Source organism: Chlamydotis macqueenii, chromosome 2 (assembly GCF_036417535.1).
Source record: "Chlamydotis macqueenii isolate bChlMac1 chromosome 2, bChlMac1.mat, whole genome shotgun sequence".
Classification (NCBI taxonomy): domain Eukaryota; kingdom Metazoa; phylum Chordata; class Aves; order Otidiformes; family Otididae; genus Chlamydotis; species Chlamydotis macqueenii.
In genome coordinates this window covers 161,940,566-161,964,204 of record NC_141557.1, presented here as the reverse complement: position 1 = coordinate 161,964,204, position 23,639 = coordinate 161,940,566, and the positions used below count along the sequence as shown (strand labels likewise).

The window sequence follows — 23,639 nt, the reverse complement described above, 5'->3', positions numbered from 1 at the left end:
ACCTGTGTACGAGTCTGAATCAGCCGTCTAAATTTGGATGGGCTCTCTGCTGTTGAAAAGAACTGCAACAGCAGATTTACAATGGTTTGAATCCAGGTCTAAGATTTAGATGTGGATTTAGGGCTGTAAGGGATGCTGCTGAGGAGGTGAATTATATTTATCTTTAGCAAATGGTTAGATTTCAATCCATTAGCTTAAAAATCTGCTTAAAAAAATACACAGGCACCCTTCTTTAACAAGGCACTGCTTGAGTCTATTTGCTATCCTGAGCACAGATGCAATGATCCATAACTACAGTGGGCTTTCCTCAGAGCTCCTACTGTTTTCACGCTTGACTCAGTGAGTGCTTCCTAGTCCCTTGCCCTTTGCCCATATGGGCAAACTGTTCAACTTTCCTCTGAGTCGAGACATCCTGGTGGACTTCACTATTGCTCCCAACATAAGCAACCTTAAATCACCACTTAAATCCGTGCCCTTCCAGCTCAGATGGTGAAAACATAATCTGCCCTTCCAACTCAGATGATAAAAACAGTATTACGCCACTATTCAGCTACAGTAAATCAGGATTTTCCCAACTGAGTTGTGCTGACTTACACCAGCTAAGAGTATGGTCTTTCTGCTCTCTTTTTTGACTCACCTCGCAGATGCCTTCTCAACAATATTCATTCCTTACAAACATTATGGAAATGTTGGTTGACACTTAATGCCTAATCTTTATTCTCAGGCAGCAGATGGCAACAGGTCATAGGAATATGACTTACTGCAATTTCACTTTCAGAGCTCTGCTTAGCTTTTGAAATATTAAATTAAAAAGAAGTTAAATTAAAAAAAAATAATATCAAACCTGAACTTTCAAAAGAAAACTCAGAGGAAGATAAGTGGGCTTCATGTGATATTGCACTTATTTCTACTTGCTATGAGTTTAATTCATAGCAGATCTCGTACTTCTGCCACTTTTCCATTTGTCCCTTTTTTAGGAGTTGGTCTGCATCCTTAAAATATTCCAAAATACCTTACAGGACCTAAGAAACTTCACGTTATTGTTCCACGTGATGTGAAATGAAATCATGATTTGTTATATAATGACATTGTTGATTACTTAATGACTCTTCATTATGTATTAGCTATGATCAATGAATCCAGGATTTTTATTGCTCAAGACAAAGGAATTAGCTGGCAGATCCTCTTACTTGTCCCATACATGACAGCACTCATGATGAGTGACAGCAACATCAAGGGAAGATCATTACAGTGCATTGTGGGAGCATGATGCTGGTTTATTGTGTGATGACCATGACATGACAATGTTACTCAGCAGTACAACTGCAGTGTCACGTTGTTCCTCCTCACCACCCAATGCTGCATTGCAGAGGAAGGGCATTACTTTGGGATATGGCAATCCCATAGCACAGTGCAGCCAAATATAATTACAATGACGTGTGACAACATGGCCACACGATAATATTGTCCACAGCTTTGTCTAGCATGGCAAAGACTTGGCCTTATGGAAGCAGACAGCAGACCAAGCTCTGGCAACAAGCAGATGATGGCCTTTGGTCAAAATGTCAAAAAGTAGCCATGGTTTTGTTCTTTAGCTAGCTGAGAACCTTGAGAGTATTCTTCATTCAGAAGCACGACAAACTGATGGCGCTTAGAGGATAGCAATGGAAAGAGTAAAAAAAAATGGCTTTGGAAACAAAAATCTACAAGAAGAAAGATCAGGAGGCCTGCACCCTGATAAAAGACAAGTGCAAGGGGACACACAGTACATGTCAAAGAAGATGTAGAGGACCAGTACAAACAGGTAAGTGATCAATTTTTCCCATTACTCAACAGTGACAGTGCAGTCAGTACCATAAACTAAAAAAGCAGCAGAGGAAAAATAACTTTATGATTCAGAAAGCAGCTCCTGGAGAGGGGCCTTGAAAAGGAAGATGGTAGGCAAACTCAGCACATAAGACAATGGATGGCTCCTTACATGCTGCACAGAGAGACATGCTGCTCCACTATTCTGAAGACTGTGCTATTCCTACGTCACAGCAGTTCTGCTACAGGCAAACCACACTATGAGGATTTACTTTATTCATTCTCTCGTGCTTTGTCTGTCTTCTAACTTCTATTCTTCCTAAAAGCAAGAATGTTGCCTCAATTTTAGGGACCGTTTCAGAGAAACTCTCTTTAACTCAATGTCTGTATAACGAAGACAGGAAATCTCTAACTAGAAAAGAGGGGGCACTGTGCGTGCTCTTCCCATGCACGGGCAACACAGAAACACAAAATATATTATTTCTATTTTCTCCAAAAGGTGATTATTCTCTCAGTTGCTGCAATTTGAGCCATACAACTAGGGGAAGAGGAAATCAAACGCCTCTAAATGAGACAGGCAGATAACGGAGTAGCTATGGGCAGACTGCTTGATTATTCACCTCTAAAAAGGGAAGTTGTTCTTTGACAGCCCAAATAAGGATCTGCAGGGTTCAAGTCTTATCCCCAGGTGAAGATATCATTTCAAATTCCTTGACCTATGAGTACAACACTCTCTTGAGGAAAAATATCCTTCATAAAACCATCCACGCATGGAAATATTGATTCACATTAGTCCTAGAACTACAATACAGGCAGAAAATTTGACATCTAAGACTTCCAGAAATGACTTTGAGACAAGAAAAAGAGCAAATCTCTTAGGTAGGAGATTTGACATATAAGCTTCTGATGACATAAGAGGGATGATGCATGAGAAGGATCATGAGGAGTCCCTGATATTGAGTCTTGGGTTGGTTGCCTGCAAGAAGAATAAATAATATGAGAGCCTTAATCTTGTACTGGTCTCTTCCCTATGGTCAGAACCTGAGAGTCTATATTTGCAGCACACTGCCTAGCAAGAATTCCTTCCATGCATCAATTCATCCATCCAGCCACCCAGCCAATAGCAGTCCCTGGTACCTGCAGTGGATGTCCTCTTTCACAGCAAGCACAAGCAATGACATGACATTTTTGCCTGTCTCAAATAAAAGTTTTTAATAAGTAGCAAAGAAAAAATAATTAAAAGGCAATAATTCACAGGCTGAGGCTACCATACGGGCAGCAAAAAAAGGGAAGGAAATGTGGGAACAGACGTCTTCCAATTGCAAAATATGCCCAGCATCTTCTCCAGAACAACCTAAAGGGTTGTCACCCTGTCACACCTGTCAAGTCTAGCTAACTCTTAACAGGTCATAGACACCAAAGCTTTCCTTTTTATCATTCCTCAAATCAAGACATTGCACAACATTCAGTGCGTATTTTTCCACTTGTGTCATGATTACTATCTAGTCTCCCATCAGTGGTTTACTGTGTTTTCCCTCAGTCTCACATCCCCTTCTCTGACCCCTTCTCTCTTAGACACACATAATACTACACAGAGTTGCTCAATGCTTCCATGATTTCCAAAAGCCAAGAAAAATGGACAAAAGGATCTATCCTTTCATGCTATGCTGTCCTAGAAATAAGCCTCTGAAACCTATGGGAGGTAAGCTGGAGAGGGCACGAGCAACCTCAGCAGGAACAAGGCAGGAACATGCTTGATGTGCTCCTTACTAAACAACTATAGCTAATTCCAGGTCAGAGAGGAGCCAGGAATCCTTATGGCATCTGATTTACAGTAGAAGACTTCAAAACTGAATGGCAAAGCTGGTCTGAGGTCTGGGATGAAGGCCAGCAGAATGGTGGCAGTGGCATGAAGCATAATCAGGACTTTGCTTTATGGACAACCTCATTCACAACAGATTTGTAGGAAGAAAAACAGAAACAGTTCAGCTGCAGAATGAAGTGGATGACAAGGGTAGATGAGGGCTGAGTGAACAGATCTGTGCATTATTCAGTGGTCCATTTGCAAGGACAAGAGCGTAGGACACTTCAAGACAAACAACAAAATCAGTACCAGAATTTATCATCGAAGATATTATATCTGCTGGGAAACAAGAAATATCCTCTTACAAGAGCCATTCAATTGCTGTTAAACCATTTAAATTAGAAAAGCAGGATAAGTAGGAGATCTGGATTTCGTATCCCCTTTTATTCTAATTTGAAGATGAATCAGAATATGTGATTTATGACAGACCAGTGTCAGAAAATACGGGAGAAGAATTTGAGGTTGTTTTACTTTTTAAATGAGTTTGCTGTGAACGGAAAGCCTTTCTTATTTAACAGTCTAATTTATTAATAGCAAAGCTTCTGCTGGTTTAGCATTCCTCTGCAGTCGCAGGAAACCAAAATGCAGTGACCTGCTAATTCCAGACTTGTGGTACACGTGTCTGGACCAATGCCATCTCACCATGTCAGCTAGGCACTGTTGCAAAAGGTAAGTAAATTACTTCAGGCAGTGAAAAATAAATGAGATATTTTTTAGTTTTTGCATCTCATAGAAACTGCTAGCACTTAATAGAGGTGATTGTATGCTCTCTTTTTCTAAGGACAATTGGTTGTTTTTCAGAAATATACATTTTTTTCCCTAAACTCTTTTGAATAATATACAAATGGCTCAGTTTTCTGAAAAAAAAAAAGGAGAAAAATCTTCTGGTTTTATTTTCTTTTACATTTCTATGTTTTGAGATTTGGCACTCAGCTGCCTATTTTTGTTTAGATTAATTAAAGGTAGGAGTTTTCAAATTGCAAATGTCTAGATCTGAGACCATTTTTTTCACACATTTTACATCTATTAATTTAGACTTTGAAAACAAAATATAGCATCACTTGGAAACAATATAGATAATAAAATTCAAAAAGGGAAGGAAGAAAGACAAACCTTTTCCCATCGCTCTCCCTTCTACCTTAACCTTTTCTAACTGTCTGCATCTAAGAAGAGATTTAACAGCATTTGACTTTTGTAACTCAGAGCTATGAAACACTTGAAGATTTTGAGAACTAATTACGAACGCTTTTAGGGGTCCAAAAGAGGCAGTCAACACTTATCAAATCAGAACTACAGCCTTACGAGGTATTAAACTTAACTCTAGCCTTTTATAACAGAAAAAAAAAAAACACTTAGAGGTTATTCGCCAACTCACTTAAATCATACTTAATGCTCTGCAGCCTCTGGTGTAAAAAATTCAAGCACATGCTTAAGTGTTTGACAAAGCTGGAATTTGAGGTCCTCATCTACCATCAAAATTAATGGGAACCACACCTGTAAGTCTGTAACTCCAAGAACTAAGTAACTCAGGGGCATTAAACATATCCAGCTTCAAACAAATGAAATGTCCCTTTGTCTTCCATGGGCTGCTCACATGCTTAAATCTAGGCATGTCATAAAGAGCTTTTCAGGATCCAGCACATCAGCTTTTGCTCCAGGGATGTTGCAGGAGCCCTACGCTACTCATGGCCCACAGAATGAGTTCAGGGAGAACTGGGGATATGGGGAGTTGGGTAGGGACATGAGGAGACAAAAACAAACAAGGGCTGGTGAGTGCAGGGAAATGAAAGAGGGAAATAAAATAAATAATTTTAAAAAGAAAAAAAAATGAAAGTGGAAAGAAAGAAAGAAAAGAAGTTGAAATTAGAGGAACTAACATGGCGTTACTGGTGGCTGTGGCCGAAACTTCAGCAGAAGAAACTACTCCACACTTGGAACATTTGAGCGTCATGCCGTAAAGGGGCACTGCCATCTGACTGCAATTAAAACCAAAAGACTGAAACAAAACAAAACACTTTGCTTATGAACACAAACGTAGAAAGGAAAGGGAAAGAGAAGCTGAGAGAAAGAACGAAAGAAAGGAAGAAAGAAGAAGGGGAACCAACCAACCATACCCAGTTTGTAAAGAGAAATGAAAGACAGGCAGGAATAAAATCTCTCATCTGTACCACTCCAGATGCGGGAAATGGGGAAAATGTACCATTCAGAGGTGTGTTGGTGCTGCTGGAGAGGGTGGAACTGTGTTGGTGAATGTTTTGCCAGATTCAGGTTGTCTCTCTCTGGTACTCATGGAAGAGAAACCAGTGCTGCTCTCCCAGCCTCCGTCTCCTTCTTTTGGTTTGTTTTTGAGAAATTGCTCTTTTCCCTACTGGCCTTTTTGCTCCAAAACAGAAAAGGTGGCAGGGTTGTACAGTAGAAGGCAAGAAGTAGGGCTGTGGGGACCATGTCTGCTTATCTTCTTTCCTAAAGCAATGCAAGGGATAAATCATATATTTCATCCAGCGGCCCTTGTGTGCTAATCCCAGCCTCGTGGGCATACTTGTAGGGCAGCTGACAATACCAGGAGATAGGCCACTCCTTGGTTGCCTAATCTGTGATGAAGGACATGCAAATGGGGTTGTATATGTCCTGGAAGCTAAGCGTGAGCTCAGGTGCTTTGTAAGACGATCAACCTGTCCTGAAGGGAGCTGGACTAGCTGACTACTTTTAAGACATTTCTTCTCTCAGGTCTTGTTTTTGAGCTGAAAACATCTTTGAGATAAACCCTGAGACTTATTCACAACAGTTGCTCCCACTTTTTCTGGATGGGATCAACCACAGAGCCAGGGTCTGTTGTGACGGGACAAGGGATAAAGATTTCTAAATAGAGGGAGGTAGATTTAGATTAGATACTAGGAAAAAAAATTTTACAGTGGAACACTGGAGCAGGTTGCCCAGAGAGGTGGTGGATGCCTCATCCCTGGAAACATTCAAGGCCAGGTTGGATGCGGCTCTGAGCAACCTGATCTACTTGGAGATGTCACTGCTCCATGCAGGGGGGTTGGACTGGATGGTCGTTAAAGGTCCCTCCCAAGCCTAACAATTTTATGATTCTATGACATTATGGGCTGTTGGTATAAGCGGCTACAGGGATCTTCTACAGGGTATGTCTTCATGATTTTTAAAAGCTGATGTGTGTAAACCCACCTAGCTGACAAGCCAGCTCTTAGTCAGGTGCCCAGAAGCCACATTAGCGTGGCATGGGCGCTGTTTCCTTCCCAGAATTTACTATTTTGTGTGTACATACTGGTTCACATAGATACATCAGATCTGGCTTCAAAAGTGTGCAGGAGTCTCCAAAACATCTGCATGCAGCGCCTGATATCAGAGAAGGCATGAACATCACCACCAAAGGACAGTATGTCTGTCATTCCTGGGCAATGGCAGTGCAGCTGGTGAGGGGCGATGTTTGCAGGTACCAAATGTTGAGGTTTTAGAGCTGTATTTTGCCTGAGAGAGAGATTAGGATACTTGACAGAATGTTTCTTGAATTCTACGGCTTTGTGCTCAGCCTCACTGCAAAAAGGACATCCCATGAACACCAACACAGCATTGTCAGTCGTCCTAGTCTCCCACTTTCAAGTGGCTGTTGAGTTGTCTTTCAATTAGTTGCAGTGACATAAGTCATTACTCCATTCCAGCATAATGGCTAAGGTATCCCATGGAAACTTTCAGCCTTCAGACACAGAGAAAATTAGCTCCTGTGTCAATAGATAGGTATCTTCCAGGAAGGATGGTGTAAATCTAGTGAGGACAATGGCTAAACCAAAGATAAAGTGGGTCTTGAGAGGCATTAAGTGCATGACCCTTAAAAAAAGACAGCTTATCCCCAGATCTATAAGCCACAAAGAACAGATAAGCAGAGAGACAGAGAGAGGCAGAGATAGGCAGCAAAAAGAAAGTAGATTGATTTGAGGAATTTGATGGAAAACTATACCAGAAAAAACATGAATGACACTGAATCACAAATAATTGGCCAGGAGACCACTATAACACACAACTGTAAGTGCTGTTGGGTGTATTTATGCAGAAAGTTGTAAGCAGTAGGCATAGACGTGGATACATTTATATTCTAATTTGTTCTTGTTGGGGGCATGAGGTTGTTAATATATTGAATTTCTGAAGTAGGTTTATATTGGTGTCTGCATGTATGAAAGGGTAGCTAATGCAATAATCACAGTGAATAATGCATTCATTTAATTTAGCTTTTTCTGCTTCCTAAATATCCACAAACATCTCACAAACTCATCTGGTGTGTTCACTGGAGCGTGGACTTTGCCACCTTTTATTGAACAGTGCTTTACACCACGCATGGCCCAAAGAGCAGGAGCACTGCTTCCAGCATGAAACACTCCCAGATGAAGGGCAATCCGAATCTGTTCCTATTTTAATGTAGTTATTATCCTTCCAATTACTTTCTTCTCTATGCACTGACAATCCAGCTCCATTACACCCTGCCAGGACAGTCACACAGAGAGCAAACTTTCTCAAGTCCTCTCTATAATCAATGGAGAGATAAAAGAAGTAAAGGTCCTCTAAGGTGCAAGTAGGAACAACTAAACAAGGCCCTTTTCTCTCTCCAGTAGTTACAGAGGAAGCCTAGGGAGATAAAACTCAGAAGGCTAAAATTAGCCTTCGTGAATATACCCTATAGTCTTATTCTTCTTCCCTGGCTGCGTGAGCACACAAATGCTTCTGGAATAAATGCTGGCTGAATAAATTTAAAATTCATTTTAAAGGCTCCTGCATTTGACATGAAAACATTCGTTTTTAGTAGCATTCAATAGTCCATAGAGCTCATACACCTGTTGGTACAGCTGACCGTGAACGGAGACGGTTCTGCTGGGAGACACTTGCATGGTTTTCTCCTGTGCCTGGACAGGAGTCCAGGCAGTTGTGTGCATTTCTCCAGCTCTCCAGGTAATCACACCCAAACTCTCTACAGCCTGGTTTTGTGCTATATCTATAAAGTCATTGCCGTTAGAAAGTCAACTTTTTCTGACAGATGTGACAACAGTAATCATAACAATTTCCTCTGCTAAGTATAGGGCAAAACCTATTGTGTCTCGGGTGTTATTTCGCGGGAATTATTAGCACTGATTTATTTGTGCCAATTGATCTGCAGTATGTGTGCTGGGCTCCTCTTAGTGGTCAACAGATCTTTTTTTTTTTCCTTTTTGTTTTTTTTTCCCCTTTATTTTTTTTTTTTTTTTGCAACACTGAACCATACTTCTTGCCTCTGCTAAAGGAAACACAAGGTTTCTTTACGCCATCTCCTCAGATCCAAACATCTCCAAGGCTGTTACTCATTCTGATTGTCTTCAGATCTACCTTCCAACACGGTTCCCAAGCCCAGGCCAGAAGCGGCTAGCTAAACGGAAGGGGCATGAGAGCTCTCAAAAGTGCTTCCATGCTCTCAGTGGGTGCACTTCGAAAGGAGAACAAAATCACTGAGCACAGAGAAGGCTTAAAAGTGCTGCACACACACACACGGACACGAAAGAGGGGGAAAAAGAGAAAAGAAAGAAAAAACAAAGAACATCAGAAAAAAATGACTTTTTTTTTTTGTTTGCTTTGTAGGTTTTGTTTTCAAAGTACAGCTAGGAATGTGATCAATAACCAGCTGCTGTGTATTAAATAAGGTCAGTCTGTGTGCAGTTTAGGTTGGAGAGGGAGAGGCTGATAGACAGTAACTCACTGCTCTGCTAATCCAATAAACCATTTATTTCAGCGCTGACTTTCAAGCGCGATTATCTTGCTACAGACTCTGCCTGCAGTTTGGGCATTTTCTTGAGTTCTCTCTTTGTAAAGAAGGCATCATCCAGAATAAAGCCCTCACTTGTTAGCAGCTGCTTTAAGCAATGCATCAAAGTCACTTCTTCACGTACCTGTTAAACCTAGCAGCAACCGATACTTCTGGTCATTCAAACGTTCTTAGGTCTCCTCTTATTATTGTGGCCATGGTAGGGCTCAGGCATTGAGATTCCCCTCTTTTCTGCACGGAGGGCATGTCAATACTAATGATAAAACATGAACCTTCACAGGTTCCTATGTTTCTCCTCTGGTTGGGTAAGAGCTTGCTTCTACCCTCATTTTCGCTGCCATCACTCAATTAAAAACCACTTCCACCAAAACTACTCAATAGCACAATGACAGGAATATTGAACCTCATCTGTACTTTCTGCCTCTACCCTCTGAGACCCAATTTTAGGGCCCAAGGCTTTTGCAGCAACGCAGTGGATAAAGCAGCTTTTCCTCTCTCTGAAGCCCAGGAGTGCAGAAAACAGGGCAGCAGGTACCCGTGCTCCCTCCACTTTCATAGACAGGGTATATCCTGCATCTTCTCCACCAGCCGCCTGAGGGTTTAGGCTTTGCCTGTAGCTGTAGTGCAAAGGCATCAGAATAGCTCATGCTCTCCTTGTCTCTGTAAACAACTTCTTCCTTCAAGAATACGATCGTTATCTACGGTGATAAATTAAATGTCTTCAACAGACAAGTGAGAGCACACAACTCTGTCTTTCCTAGCAGGTAAGGAGATAGTTTCTCTGGCTGCAACAGCAAACCAAGTAAAGCAGTGGAAAATAACATACTAACATCAGCAGTCAGATTGACCTGTGCATTGGACATGGACCAGTTGGAGAAGGTCCAGAGGAGGGCCACGAAGATGATAAAAGGGCTGGAGCACCTTTCCTATGAGGACAGGCTGAGAGAGTTGGGGCTGTTCAGCCTGGAGAAGAGGAGGCTCCGGGGAGACCTTAGAGCGGTCTTCCAGTACCTCAAGGGGGCCTACAAGAAAGATGGGGAGGGGCTGTTCAGTAGGGCCTGTTGTGACAGGACAAGGAGTAATGGTTTTAAAATAGAGGGGGGTAGATTCAGATTAGATATTAGAAAAAAATTTTTTTACAATGAGGGTTGTAGAACACTGTCCCAGGTTGCCCAGAGAGGTGGTGGAAGCCCCATCCCTGGAAACGTTCAAGGCCAGGTTGGACGGGGCTCTGGGCAACCTGATCTAGTTGGGGATGTCCCTGCTCCTTACAGGGGGGTTGGACTAGATGACCTTTGAAGGTCCCTTCCAATCCTAACCATTCTATGATTCTATGATTCTATTTCACTCAACTCAGAGTGTTAGCATGCCATTTCTGTCCTTTGTTTGGAGGATGGCATATCTGAGGGATAAAGTCTGAGCAGGCTACGGACTCGTTTCTAGAAATAAAGATGAACAGGGGTCTTACCCTGCTGGAGCCAATGACAAAATAGTCATTGTCAACAGAGTTTGGAAGTAACCCAAGAGAGAGCCCTGCACGGTAGCTGCCATCCCAGCCAACGCCTAGTGAGACCAGGGTGATAAGAACTGTGGAGGCAGCTCTTCAATTTATACTACAAAGAAAACAGGCAACACAGGCCCTAGGCTTCAGGAATGGAGGTTGGGTGGTGGCTATGGAGAAGATAAAGAAACTCAGGTAGTTCTAGAAATTTTTCTTAACAAAAAAGATGTCTTTACTTACCAGTTCCTCTTTATACATCCATTCATCTACTAATCTATTCACTGCTAGAACTCCAAAGACCTTTTCCTTAAAAATATCACATACCTTAGCTGTCCCTCAGCCACCTGCCAGCCGTTAGACATGACTTCTATGTTACACAGCCCATGCTACGTCCCACACTCAACAATGAGTCCCTCTCTGATCCAGCTGCTGTCTCTGGGAGACAATGAGAAGAGTCACTCTGCTCTCCCTAATCTTTTGGAGGATAAACCAGCCTGGGCTGAAGCCATTTTAACAAAGAGATGAACTCCTAACCTTCCTCTGTAGCAACACTGTGCTGCTTCTTGGATCTTTTGTCTCTGCTGCACTGAATGACAAGGCAAAGAGATTAAACCAACTGTTTTATTTTTTTTCTTTTATTTTGTTTAAATCTGCTTTTGCTTTTTGTTTGCATTTCCAATCTCTCTTTGCATTCCTTGTCTGGTTATTGATCACAAACTTGGGTGTGTTTTTTTTTTTTTTCTTCATTCTTTACTTAGATGTATTGATAAGGCATACCCTGCCCGTTCCTTCAGTTTCTTATCTGTTATTCCATCTTTGGATACAAGTTTGTTAAAAACCAGAATGCCAATAACCATGTTCACCTGTCAAAAGAGAAACAACACACAATTTTGTTCTCATGTGGATCAGGTCAAGCTTGTTAGCACAGAAGGAAAAAAAACCAACATTTGTCAAGATAAGTCCTTCCCATTTCTCCCAAAGTCAGGTAGCACAGCCACACTTCTGCAGGCCACCACCCCTTCTGTCCCTGCTCCACCTTGTCCCACCTCCCCTGGCCATGCATCAGTGAGTTCAGGAGAGCAGAATGCAGCTGGCAGCAGATTGGAGAGGTCCCTATGAACCAGGAGAAGACTGCAGAATGCTCAGATTGCTGCAGGGCTGTTTGAAGCACAATACATGCTAGCGAGGCAAACTCCAGGCACAAAAACAATTTTTCAGGGTAATATAAACAGAAATTGGCCAATGCAGGGGAGAGCAGTGGGTTGGCACTGGCTACTGGAGTCTTCCACTGGATACAGTGCCTTCTGGAGTCTGTCCTACCAAAGCAGTGTCATTAAGAGGATGGGACATTGCTTGTCATAGTTCTTGCTTGGTGAACCAGCACCACTGCTCTCAAAATAAGAGGTGGAGGGGCACTGGAGTGAGTAGAAACATCAGTTACTATGGTGGAATATCTTGTGAGATACTTCAGATGGCACAGTACATAGATTAGCCATCTAGTAATTTAAAAAAAAAAAAATTAGTGGCCAGGACAATTGCATGCAGTACTTTGGTCTGGTTTGTTTGGGTGAGAGCACGGATGTCTGTTTCGATCAGGTATAAATATTCACTGTGAAATACAGGCTGTACAGACCCGAGGTCTTGCAAAGCGATCCTAAACTCCTCACTGTGCCTTTCTGATTGCTTTCACTGCTGCCAGCTGCATCTCTTTCACAAACCTCATCCGAACCTCAGCAGCCTCCGAATGTGAACACATTAGTGACACATGAGCACCACCCTCTTCGTGGAGGCACAGCACTGATGGTGGAAAAAAGTGACACTCTCCTGGTTTTGCTGTCAGTGAAACATCTGGTGTTGGTAGAACGATGTGCTGGACGCTCTTTTGCATGTGGGGCTTGCAAGGAAATGTTTAAGGCCAAATTCAGAGATGTGCAACACTGAGAACATCGGTGAGTTTAATAGGCCCTTGAGAGGTGGTCCTAAGAGACACCTAGTACAACACCTAGCCCAAAGGAAGGGAGATGTCTACTCACACCAAGCGTCCATCTAATTGCCTATATCATCCTCAATAATGAGCAATCTTTCTGAGTTTGGATTGCTGGTTTCAGCAGGGCACGACCCAGCTCACTGGTGTGGAGTCCACAGCTGGGAATAAATGGAAGATCTCACAAATAGCAGTTATTTTATTTTGCCTCAGCTGCTGGGTCAGTGGACTACTTTCCACAGCTGTGAGTCCATTTCTAGAGCTCACCATGGTATTGTTTCATAGAAACCACACTGGCAAGTCAGACGCAGTAACTCAGCCAAGGATCAACAGGAAATCAAACCCTCGTTATGTGCTTGGAGAGAGCGAGCGCTTTCAATTCACTGATCCTTCTTCACTGTGCTGGAGGCTAGTGAGTGTAAGAGACTTTTTTAAGGTGCAGCACGGCAGTAGGAAAGACGGGGATGAAGTGTGGCAGGCTGGATCACTCCTGGGGCTGGGCACAACACTGTGTGTATCCTCACAGCATGGGGAGATGACAAAGTGCAGCTCTGCCATTGCAGCTCTGCAGTTGTTTTAATAAATAAAAAATGTTTTATCCAGCACATTGATTATCATGATCAACGCGCTGCTCTGGTCCTGGCTCCATTTCTGTACAAAGTCAGGGATATAACGTAGACAGGCTTCTGAACACAGCCACTCTTAATAACATACAGTGTATCTTTTCTTCCTTATCTCTGGGATGCTATCCGGAAGCAAAGACACGAGCTTGAGATTCAGCCCTTGAGATAACCAGTACTTGATGACTGATGACTCTTTGTCCTGATTTCACCATGCCATGAGCCTCTCCTTTCCTTCAACCTGCACACAGTTATCACCAGGCTGCTTCAGCTGAGCTGGGTGAGTAAAACTGCTTGCAACAGCTCTGCATTCCAGGTTGCTGGGATTTTTAAGACTGAAGGTCAAATCTTTGCAGCTGTTCAGTGACAGGGGACTGACTGCAAGTTGCAAATATTGCTGAAGCTGCAGGCCAACCGTCTTAGGAATATTGTTCTGAGTAAAGGTACTCTCCAAGCCAAGGGCCTTTTTCCAATGTGGAGAATAATAAGGGAGAGTGTGGAGGAAGAAGGTTACTACAGGTAACAGGAAAATCACGTTGATAGAACTGCAGTACAGAGATGCTTAAATGGCTTGGGAGGAGTGAGCCCCTGGGGCTAAGGCAGAGGTAACAAGCCCAGCTGTAGTCAACTCCATTGCTGGCATGGTCAATTTGAAAAGAGAATAAAGCCTGTGGAGAACAGACAAGTGTCCAAACTTGTGGACAGTGCATGCTTGAGGACTGTGTGTTCAACCCCTGGCTCTGCTAAAAGTCACAGTGTGAATTTGGGCGACTGATTGAACTTATCTCTTTCACAGGTTCCCATTTATAAAAAGGCTTTCAATGCTGCTTCTTCTCCTTCCCCAAGCTCCTCATACCAACCCCATATATACCAACTTGGGCAGCATTCATTTCTCGCTTTAGCCAGCAATGAGTCGGGTAGTCTAAGCTAGGCATGTAGACTCTCTGTAAGGACATCTCCATTTCCAGCTTCGATGGTGAGTCAAAACTGAGATGCCAAGGAAGCAGGTTCATGTGTTTTTCTCACACTTCAAAAAATGCTAAGGAAAGCTGAAGGATTACTTCCCTTGCTGTTTGCACAACAAAAGCAAGATGGCTTGAGGCAGCAGATTGACTCTCCCTTCTCTGGGCACTACCAAAGCTCCCTCCCTCCTAATCACTGCTGTCTGTTGAGCACTCAAGCCACTAAGCCAGAACTATCAGCTGTTATGTTGCTGGGGCAAAGAGTTAGTTCATCTGAAAGCACTAAGATACTTAATGCTCCTGTCAATCATCCTGGCTATAAAGAAGATCCTGACCTCCATCAGCTACATTACAGAGGGAAATCCAACTATCACGTGCCTACAGAGATCTAATGACTGGCTGCTGTGAACATCTGCTTATCCCCACTCTTTGCTGACTGTTACCCGAAGGCTCAAAGAAAGACCCAAACTGATACGAACTTTGCTTTATTATAGGGGAGGGGCAACTGCTGGCTTGTCTCTTTGTCATCGTGATGAAACAATGGCACCAAGGTGGTTTGACATGCAGTGACAGCAGCGAGAACAGAGGCAGCAAGAGCTTTTGGGTAGTTATTCTCCTGTAAGCCTGCTCCTGCTGCAGGGCAGTTAATCCCCCAGGCGCTGCAAAAATAATAAGCCTGATTCGAAAAAGAAATTGTGAGTGTCAACAACCCCATTCCTATGGGACCCTCCGGGGCACTTGAGTCTTAGAGGACATACAGCTCCTCCACTGGATAAAACACTAGGCTAGGGAGAAAGGGCAGACTGCCACTTACATGTAGGGGCTCAAATGTGACATTAAACCCATCTGAAATTGCTGCAGGAGGGACTTCCTAAAGGACTAGCAATTCTCAAATTCTTTGAACCCTAACAGTCAAGATTTCTCATGACCAATGAGGCGTCAGCAGCAGGGAAGCTTGGTGAAAGATGTGTCATCTCCTGAGTGACACCTTCAACTCAAGTAATAACTGGCCAAGCCTGGCTTTGGTGCTATGTAGGAGTCAAGGGTGAGGGGACAGTAGAACAGACTCCCACCATGCATGAGCTGGTGGGACAGAGTTTAGTTCACTTTAACCATGCCATCTCTTTGAACAAGAAGCAAGCATGACATTTTTAGGGTCACAAAGAACCCCCTTGGCACTGACTTGAAGACCTCCATTTCACCTGCAAACAAGGAGTCTGCTCACATGCTCTGGCCATCTGGGACAGACTGAAAACAAATGCTGGCTGTGGAGGCACAGCCTGCTCTGAAAGCAACCAGTAACTTCAGTTTCTGAAGGAGTTAATGTCAGAGTTTTCCACCATCAGCCTACACTTCCATGCAGATATGGCAAAACGAAGGTAAAGCATTAATGAGATGTCTCAGGGAATCCAGAGAGGATGGGGCAGAAGGCTGAGAGCTGAGGCATATTATATTTCAGAATCAAACCCATCCCAGATTGCTGGCTTCTAACATTTTGCTCGTTATTCCTGAAGGAGAAAGCTATTCAAAACACGAGTGTAAATAAAGAGGGGATTCTTGAGTTGAAAGAACAAGGAAAGTACTGTAAGATAAAGAGAGAGAGAGAAGAAAAAGCTTTCAGTCAAGCTTAAATACCAAAACGACAGCAGCCGCTGGTCCCACGAAGGCATAGAGAAGACCTCCCTCTAACGACAGCCAGCAGCTGGAAAATGAAGAGAGAAAAGAAAGTTACCCAGTGGCTAGCATCGCTGACAGACACATGTTTGCTTCCCTTTTCCTGCAGAGTTCATCTTGGGAGGTGATACCCCGTGGCAACAAAGTCTCAGACTTTACAGCAAGCAAGTTTTTCTTCCTGTTTCTCTTGAACTTATATAAAGGCTCATCTGCCTGGGGATCTGCCTGCAGAGTGGCATTTGATTGTCGACAGAGGAATGCATGCAAAATTAATGATAGTGCTCTGTTTCAGACCAGGTCCTGGAAGCAGTTGCTGGCAAGATGATACTCTTGTCCTACTCACTCAGGCAAAAGAGTAGAAACAATGGAAATTGTCCCTCACTCATTTACTAACCTCTATGCTTGCCAGGGGCTCGGGTTCAGGAGTGCAGCACATTTCTTCCCCTGGATCCTCCCTTTGAGCTTGCTGCCATGGGGAAATTTTACAACACAGCAGCGAGGTGGGAATTCGCAGCACTCCTTAAGTGAATACTCTTAAGGAATGAGCTGAATGTCAGGTGTATGGTCCCTCTTCTGGAAACCAGCTTCTTTCTCCTTCATACCACGTAACCTGAGAAGGACTTCTCCTTTCTCCACTGACCACGTATGGAATTTAGGCTCCTAAACTGCCTGGTGCCCACACAAACTGAGGGGGGTCTTCTGACTAGGTGCTGATGTCTGCCCTATTGGTGCTTACCACAGAGCCATACTGCACCATACAGTCACATGCAGATCTCACTGCACACTGATATCCCCATACTAACAAACTTGGTGTAGAAAAAACAAGCAAAAAGAGGCAGGGGGCATCACGCCCCACTCCCACTCTCAGAGCTGAGCATAACAGGGTGTCTGGAGAGCCAACAGGGATTTTCAGGTTTGACCACAAATTCAGGAAGGAAACACTTTTTAGCTGTGAGAGTGACCCTGCACTGGCAAAGGATGAGCAGAGGGGTTGTGGAGTCTCCATCCTTAGAGACATTCAAAAGTAATCTGAGCATGGTCATAACCTACAGTTAATGTAGGTTACCCTTCTTGAGCAGCAGGGTGGTTGGACCAGGCGGCCTCCAGAGATCCCTTCCCACCTCAACCAGTCTGTGACTCTGTGACAGTCATGAACAGTTACAGCAGCACCGGAGCTGAAATTTCAATTTTGTGGGGAATCCAGAAATTCAGAGCATGGACAAATAAACTAGACACTTCGGGGCAAGAGAGGATGCAAATTTACACTGTGTCAGCAACCCTACGGAAAGTTTGCCTGCTGTGACATTGTAGTACCCTGGAGAAAATATACCATGAAGTAATCCTGTTTCAGCAGTAAAATACCATGCCTTTACCACAGGATAAGAGCAGGCAACCACAATGGAGTGAGGACTTTCTCAAAGCTCTTAACCCAGCTAACCCTGCAGTAATTCAGTTACGTGCCTGTGCTCTCAGCAATATGGTTCCATTCTGCACCAGAAGCAAACTGATGCTGCCTTTCAGAGTCTCCCAGGAAACAAAGCCTTCCTGGAAACATTTCAATTTTTGTTGATCAACCTCATATGTTTTTGTATCAATTCTGACTTGTAAAAAAATGTTATTTTTTTCACCCCAAAGCACAGAACATTTGGGAAAAGAGGAAAAGAAAAAAAAGCATTTCAAGTTGAAAATCAAAAGCAGGACATTCTGTTTTTCTCTGAGGCCTGCATCTTGTTTATTTCTAAATTAAACCTGTAATGTGTTAATTTAATCAGTTTTGATTTCTTCTTGATAGTAAGTTGCTCTGCCACAAGCTGTCGGAGCAGCTGTAATAATAAAACGAATAATCAGCTGGGGAGAGAGGGATTAAGAACGAAGCTTTGGAGGGCTGCAAAAACTGGAGGTCTCCCTAAATGCAAGCAGAGGGTAGGGGGAACCAGGAGGGCTCTGAAATCTCAGTCCTTGCCCAGACCTTCTTCTCCACTACTCCGTCCTAATTTTGAGATCATTTTTCCCAGGATCTCTTCCAACAGAAAGCACAGCTGAAGAAAGGAGCTGCACTCCAGTTAGCAGTGAGACCTTCATGCAACGAGGGCTCTCGTTCATGTCAGGTCCCTGGCAGCCCCTCTGCCCCTCCGAGCATTCGGCTTTCTGAAGGCGAGTTCACACGTCACCGAGCACTGGTCCTTATCCTTTCTGACTGCCCGACCTCCCTGCCACCGCGCTTAATAGAAGCATTTTCAAGGCTGTCAGAGGTGGTGGCTGACAGCAAGGGAAGGAAAAGGATGAAGTGATACCCAAGAAAGGGAACCGACAGCAAACTCCAGAAATATATTAGTCTAGCGGAGATGCTTTTAGTGTTGTGCCTACAAGACAGAAATATTTGCATTTCACTAAGAGGTTCCTCAGCACTTGCCAAGGGATCTCTTCACAGATCTCTTAAATAAAATTACCACTGGAAGGGAATAAGTGAATGTCTTAACAATGCTCGGCAGCTCCAAACTGCTATTTCTAAGCAGTGCTTCCCCGATTGACAGCAGCTCTTGTGTTTACACGAAAGACCTCTTTGCAAAACATCTGATCCCTTAGTGAATCTGCCACAGCGAAGACGTGAGATGGATGGCTTTTGTTTTGGTCCTGCCAAGAGCAGACTTCCACTGAGACCTTCTCGACTACACCGTACAGCTCTGCCAGCAAAGGGTCTCACCTCAAATGTGTGCAAAATCAAGCAGCCCCAATACAACAGCCACGTATTTGTACAACCAAGACTGCAGCTGGGAATCAGGGCTGTTCCACCAGTGCAAATTTAGAGATTAATACAGAAGCTGCTGAGATACCTGTGGGTGGCCAAAGCCCTGATGCATTGACACACAAGGACCCCTGGAAATTTGCTGTGTCCTGGCCTTGCTTTCAGAAAATTTTTTGTCGGCTCTCTTGTGGAAAGGATATGAGTTCCTAGGTACCAGTAGCACAACCTCAATTACTCAGTTCAAGGTTTAGGAGGCAGTTTGTCAAGCTTTAGAGGTTCAGAGTCAGTCCCTGGAGTAGTGGCTAGTTATTATTCAGGCATTCAGCCTAATACGAGGAGGTGACCAGTGGCAGGTCCACTAGACCTCCATTATCTCTAAGAATTTCTTTGAGACTGGAAGTACAGCCTGTACCATACCCCAGCAGCTCTCCAAACAGCTGAAAAATCTCCTTTCAAATGCTGTTCAGATAAGAAAAAGGAAAAATCCCCTTGTGTCTTCCTTCTCTCATTGTAGATGGAGAGTTCATAGCACTCCAGAAGAAATGTCCTGAGCAATAAAGGCCTCTGAGTGAATAGTCGCTGGGGAATTACCACTCAGGAAACAATAGAGACACAGTCCAAATCTTGCAGTACATATTCAATTTTTAATTTGAACCTCTGTCTCTGTTCTTATCTTGCCACTCGGTGGCCCAGTCTGGCCATCTAAGGAGTAAATATTAAATATTATCTACAACCTTCCCTCACTTAGCACTGTCTCTGATCTCTCTGCATTACAGCTTGGAGACACGGCCAGCCCTTCAATTCCTACCACATCTTGATGGGACAGGCCTCCATACTGCTGCTCAATTGTGTTTTTATCATTACAGAATAGCTTCATCCCACGTGGAAAAAAAAAAAAAAAAGACAGGACAAAGTGGGGTGAAATTTTGCTTAGGGCTCAGGTAGACCACCCTGTTGGAGGTTCTCCCCTTAACTTTGTACACTGCAGTTGGCCACCTTGGCATATCCTGCAGCTGATCAGTTTCAGTCGCCGTGACACAGAGACACATTAGGCATTTCACACACTGTCCTTTCCACCAGCTTTGCCCTGGCGAGTCTTGTAACACCAAGATTCGTGCTGCAATGCCTTCAACAGTTCCAGATGCCTCCAAAATGTTTTCATGACCATGTCCTATAGATGTCAGGGGTTTTTTTACCACTGTGAATGAGATGAGAAAAAAATTGATGTAGTGTGTGAAATCTTGTGCTCAGCTAAATATCAGAGCCCTGTTTTGTCTTAATGTCCATCTCCACAAGAAAACAAATGGGTACTAATGTACTGCTCTTAGGATCCAGAAAATGCCAGGTTGGAAGAACCTTTGAAAAATGCTATTAAGACCTATATGTCTATGATGGTTTATCACATCAGCTCTTGTCCTCTGCTTCTCGGGGATGGACATGTTGTGGGTAAAGTCTTTTCTTCCTTCTGCAAGATGGAAACATTGTGTCTTGAAAGACTGCCACTGCCCATTTGAAATGCCCTGTGCATGCCCTATACCAACTAAAGACAAAGCTAAAATAGCTTCCAAGCTCTAACTCCATGTTTTACAACTCCCTCACACATTTCTGCAATGGCCAGAAACCAACAAACATCCTGGGACAAGTGTAGATCGAAGTCTGTATTCAGTTTATATGCCTTTAGCATTAGACATTGTTAAATCTAGGTCTGAACAATCTCACGTTTTGGAGTTCAGCTCTGAAATTACTGCTGTGTAATGTTGACTTTGCTCTTGAGGAGAGATAAAACCAAGGGCCTCCCTACATGTAAGAGAGCTTTTATGCCTTCTGAGCAGGAAAACTGGGAAAAGTGTGAATGCACTGCAGTCTGTTGGGGCACCCTGCCTAGCTTGGTCCACATTAATGTTTGTTTCATGTTTTGAAATGTACTAAATGTGCAAATGTAGCTCTCATTACAGTGATGCTCAGCACCATTTTTATGCTTGGCATCATGGCTAGTGAACCCACCGTGCCGTTCACCTGGCGCAGCAGTGTGCACTTTCTTGCCCCTTGCTGCGTGGGAGAAGAGTAGGGGCTGCTTAACCAGCATCTACGGGGACATTGAAACTGCTTGGGGCAGATATTGGCTTGAATGTGTGGTTGTAAGTTAGTTCTGTTTAGCCCTGGCTCTTGGTGAAGCCACCAGCAGGAATTACAAGATGGCAGCGTTAGGAATGTCTGATGGAGTCTTTGTGGTTCAGAGAAACCATTGCTCCTCTCATGACTTTGCTGGGACTCACCAGCTTCACCACATACTGGGGCTGCAGCATGGAAGGGAGACAAAAGGAAGACCAAACTGGACTTGCCAATGTGCGAAGGCCCTCTCTTATTTTTGGTGGCAGCAGAGCTAGGAAATGGTGTCACTTGGGCTGGAGCTCCTGCTGGGAGCACAGGATCCTCTGCCATCCCCCAGGCAGCCTGCCAGGCAGGGAGGCAGGCAGCATCCAGCCCTTGGATGGAAGAAGCGACAGAGTCTTTAGGGCTGAAAGGAGTCAGAGGATTAGCAGCAAAAGGAGGAGAGCTAGCATGGTTAAGCATCCCCTGGGAACGATGGAAAGTCAACGTAGCCTGTTGGCCACCTCGCCGGTGTGCCAATCTGAGAGCAAAGCAGGAGTCCAGCAGGTTTTGTCATACATTGACAACCTTTTGGCTGCAGTCTGGAAAAGCTTTGCTCTGGGGCTGGGACATGTTGGCAAGCTGCGGTATAGGGCAGTGAAATAGGGTGTGCTTTCCTGCACGTTCCTCCCTTCCCCTCCCAGGCTCCTTTGTGTGGCCAACATTGACCACAGAATTCTGCAGTGGCCCTTAAGCTTTAATGAGGAAGGAGCTATCGAGCTTTTTGCATCAATTCCCACCAGTCTGTAAAGAGGAAAGGAAGCAGAAATATTCAGGACCTCCCTCCCATTCCCCTGATGCTTGTTCATTATGAGTTGTTCTCATGGACTTGCATGGAGTAAAACGACAGAAACAGGAGACACACAGAAACACTAATGGGCATTTGGGATCTCAACGGCACGTCTGAAAGCTAGGCTGTGCGTTGTCCTCTTCTGAGTCGTACAACAAGCACTGGATCCCTCTCCACCAGGACACGTTGAAGCCAAGTCACCGGAGCTGAGGCAGGCAAGTCAGGACAGGCACAGCCAATACACCCTGATGCCCACACGTGCTTCAGGAGTTGTACCTGTGGATTTGCATTTGACAAACCCAACTTTCTGAGCCTTCTGTGGTGCAGAGTCATTTAGATTGCAGTAGTTTCAACTGCGAAGTGAACAGATAATGCTGCTCTGCTGTTTTAATACTCTCCTAAAATCAAAATGCAAACCCTGGACCATTTGCTCATCAGTGTGCAGAATATGGTGGGAATTGAGAAAGAGCAGCTATCCCACATGACATTTTCTCAGTGGACCTATCAAACTCTCATCTGTTGCTGGCCACATCTCTAGTTTTTGTCTTAAACATTGCACATGTGGGATGCAAACCACTGGCCAGGAAGGGCTGCAGTAGGGAAGAGTAATCAGTTGCTACATAAAACATTATCCTTTGGCTGCCACTATGCATAAAATTTCTAAGCTATCTTTTTCATAACGCAGTGAAAAAATAACACTTTATTTTTTGTTCTTTATTTTTAATTTAGGTTGTAGTAAAGCTCATCTCCGAGTGATTCCAGTCTTGCCTTAATGTATATTTTACCTCTGCAGTATTATTCTGTTATTTCTACCCTGCCTGCTTTGCCCCATTACACGTAAATAAAATTTTCCTAAAGGCAAATCCTGTGGAATTTGGAAAACAGGGAAAATCAGATTGCTTTCAAAACCTTGGTTTGAAAAACTTATGCTAATTCTGTGGCCTAAAACTGAGCTGCACTATTTTGAAAACCTGAGACCAGTCAAGTAAACTATTAAATAGATAAACACAAAAGCTATTTTTTAATTTTTAAGCATCCTAAACTTTAAATATTCTGCTTTTCTCCCTAAAAAATAAATTTAAAAAATCTCTAAGATACTTAAATCAAAGTGATGTCATACATGCAACAGCTAAAACTATCTAGTCCCTAGAACTTGTTTTTAAAGGAATACACAATCCACCTTGGCCAGCTGATAACATGAGGAGGCAGGATGGCTCCTTCCTCTCCCATCATCCTTGCTCCCCTCTGCCGTCAGCCAGAATTTAGCTCCTACAGCTCCTGCAGGACCATGACTGGATTTTGACAAAAAGGATGGAGGAAGACAGGAAGAAAAAGGAGGAAGAGCTGCTTTACTCACTAGTTCACGGTGCCGTACCCCTTGGCTTTAGTAAATCCCACGGAAATGGCAACCACCAAGGCGGGGAGCCCTACAGAAATGAAACAAAAGAAAATTGGTCATTTAAGCATATGTGCAGCTCTTCTCCCACTCAATTGCATAATGCACCCCATTCTTCCCAGTGTTATTCTAGCACCGTCTGTCCCAGCCTGGGTCTTTGGCAGAGACTGAATTCAGGACCTTCAGAGCCAAAAGCATGAACCCTTGTTACCTCTGCTAATGAAGAAAATGCCATCAGCTGTAATCAGCTCATATCCTGCTGTGGTCTCAGCAGTTCTGTGGGGACTGACAGTACATGCAGATGCACAAAAATATGTTTATTTTATTCTTAAGTACACAGGC

The 23,639-nt window shown here is 43.7% G+C and overlaps 1 protein-coding gene across 9 annotated transcripts in view; it reads right to left on the bottom strand.

Moving 5' to 3' along the window:
- ADGRB1 (adhesion G protein-coupled receptor B1) overlaps positions 1–23,639 on the bottom strand; it is a 201,212-nt gene that overhangs the window by 29,103 nt on the left and 148,470 nt on the right. For 5 of the 9 annotated variants that reach the window (XM_086741346.1, XM_086741348.1, XM_086741347.1 and 2 more), the window contains 4 exons: positions 23,259–23,328; positions 16,176–16,242; positions 11,752–11,837; positions 5,548–5,646 (listed from right to left, as the gene is read on the bottom strand). In XM_086741346.1, the coding sequence (XP_086597472.1) occupies positions 5,548–5,646; positions 11,752–11,837; positions 16,176–16,242; positions 23,259–23,328 (322 nt within the window). The remainder of the gene's footprint in view (positions 1–5,547; positions 5,647–11,751; positions 11,838–16,175; positions 16,243–23,258; positions 23,329–23,639) is intronic. The other 4 variants (XM_086741350.1, XM_086741352.1, XM_086741353.1 and 1 more) reach the window with 1 other exon arrangement.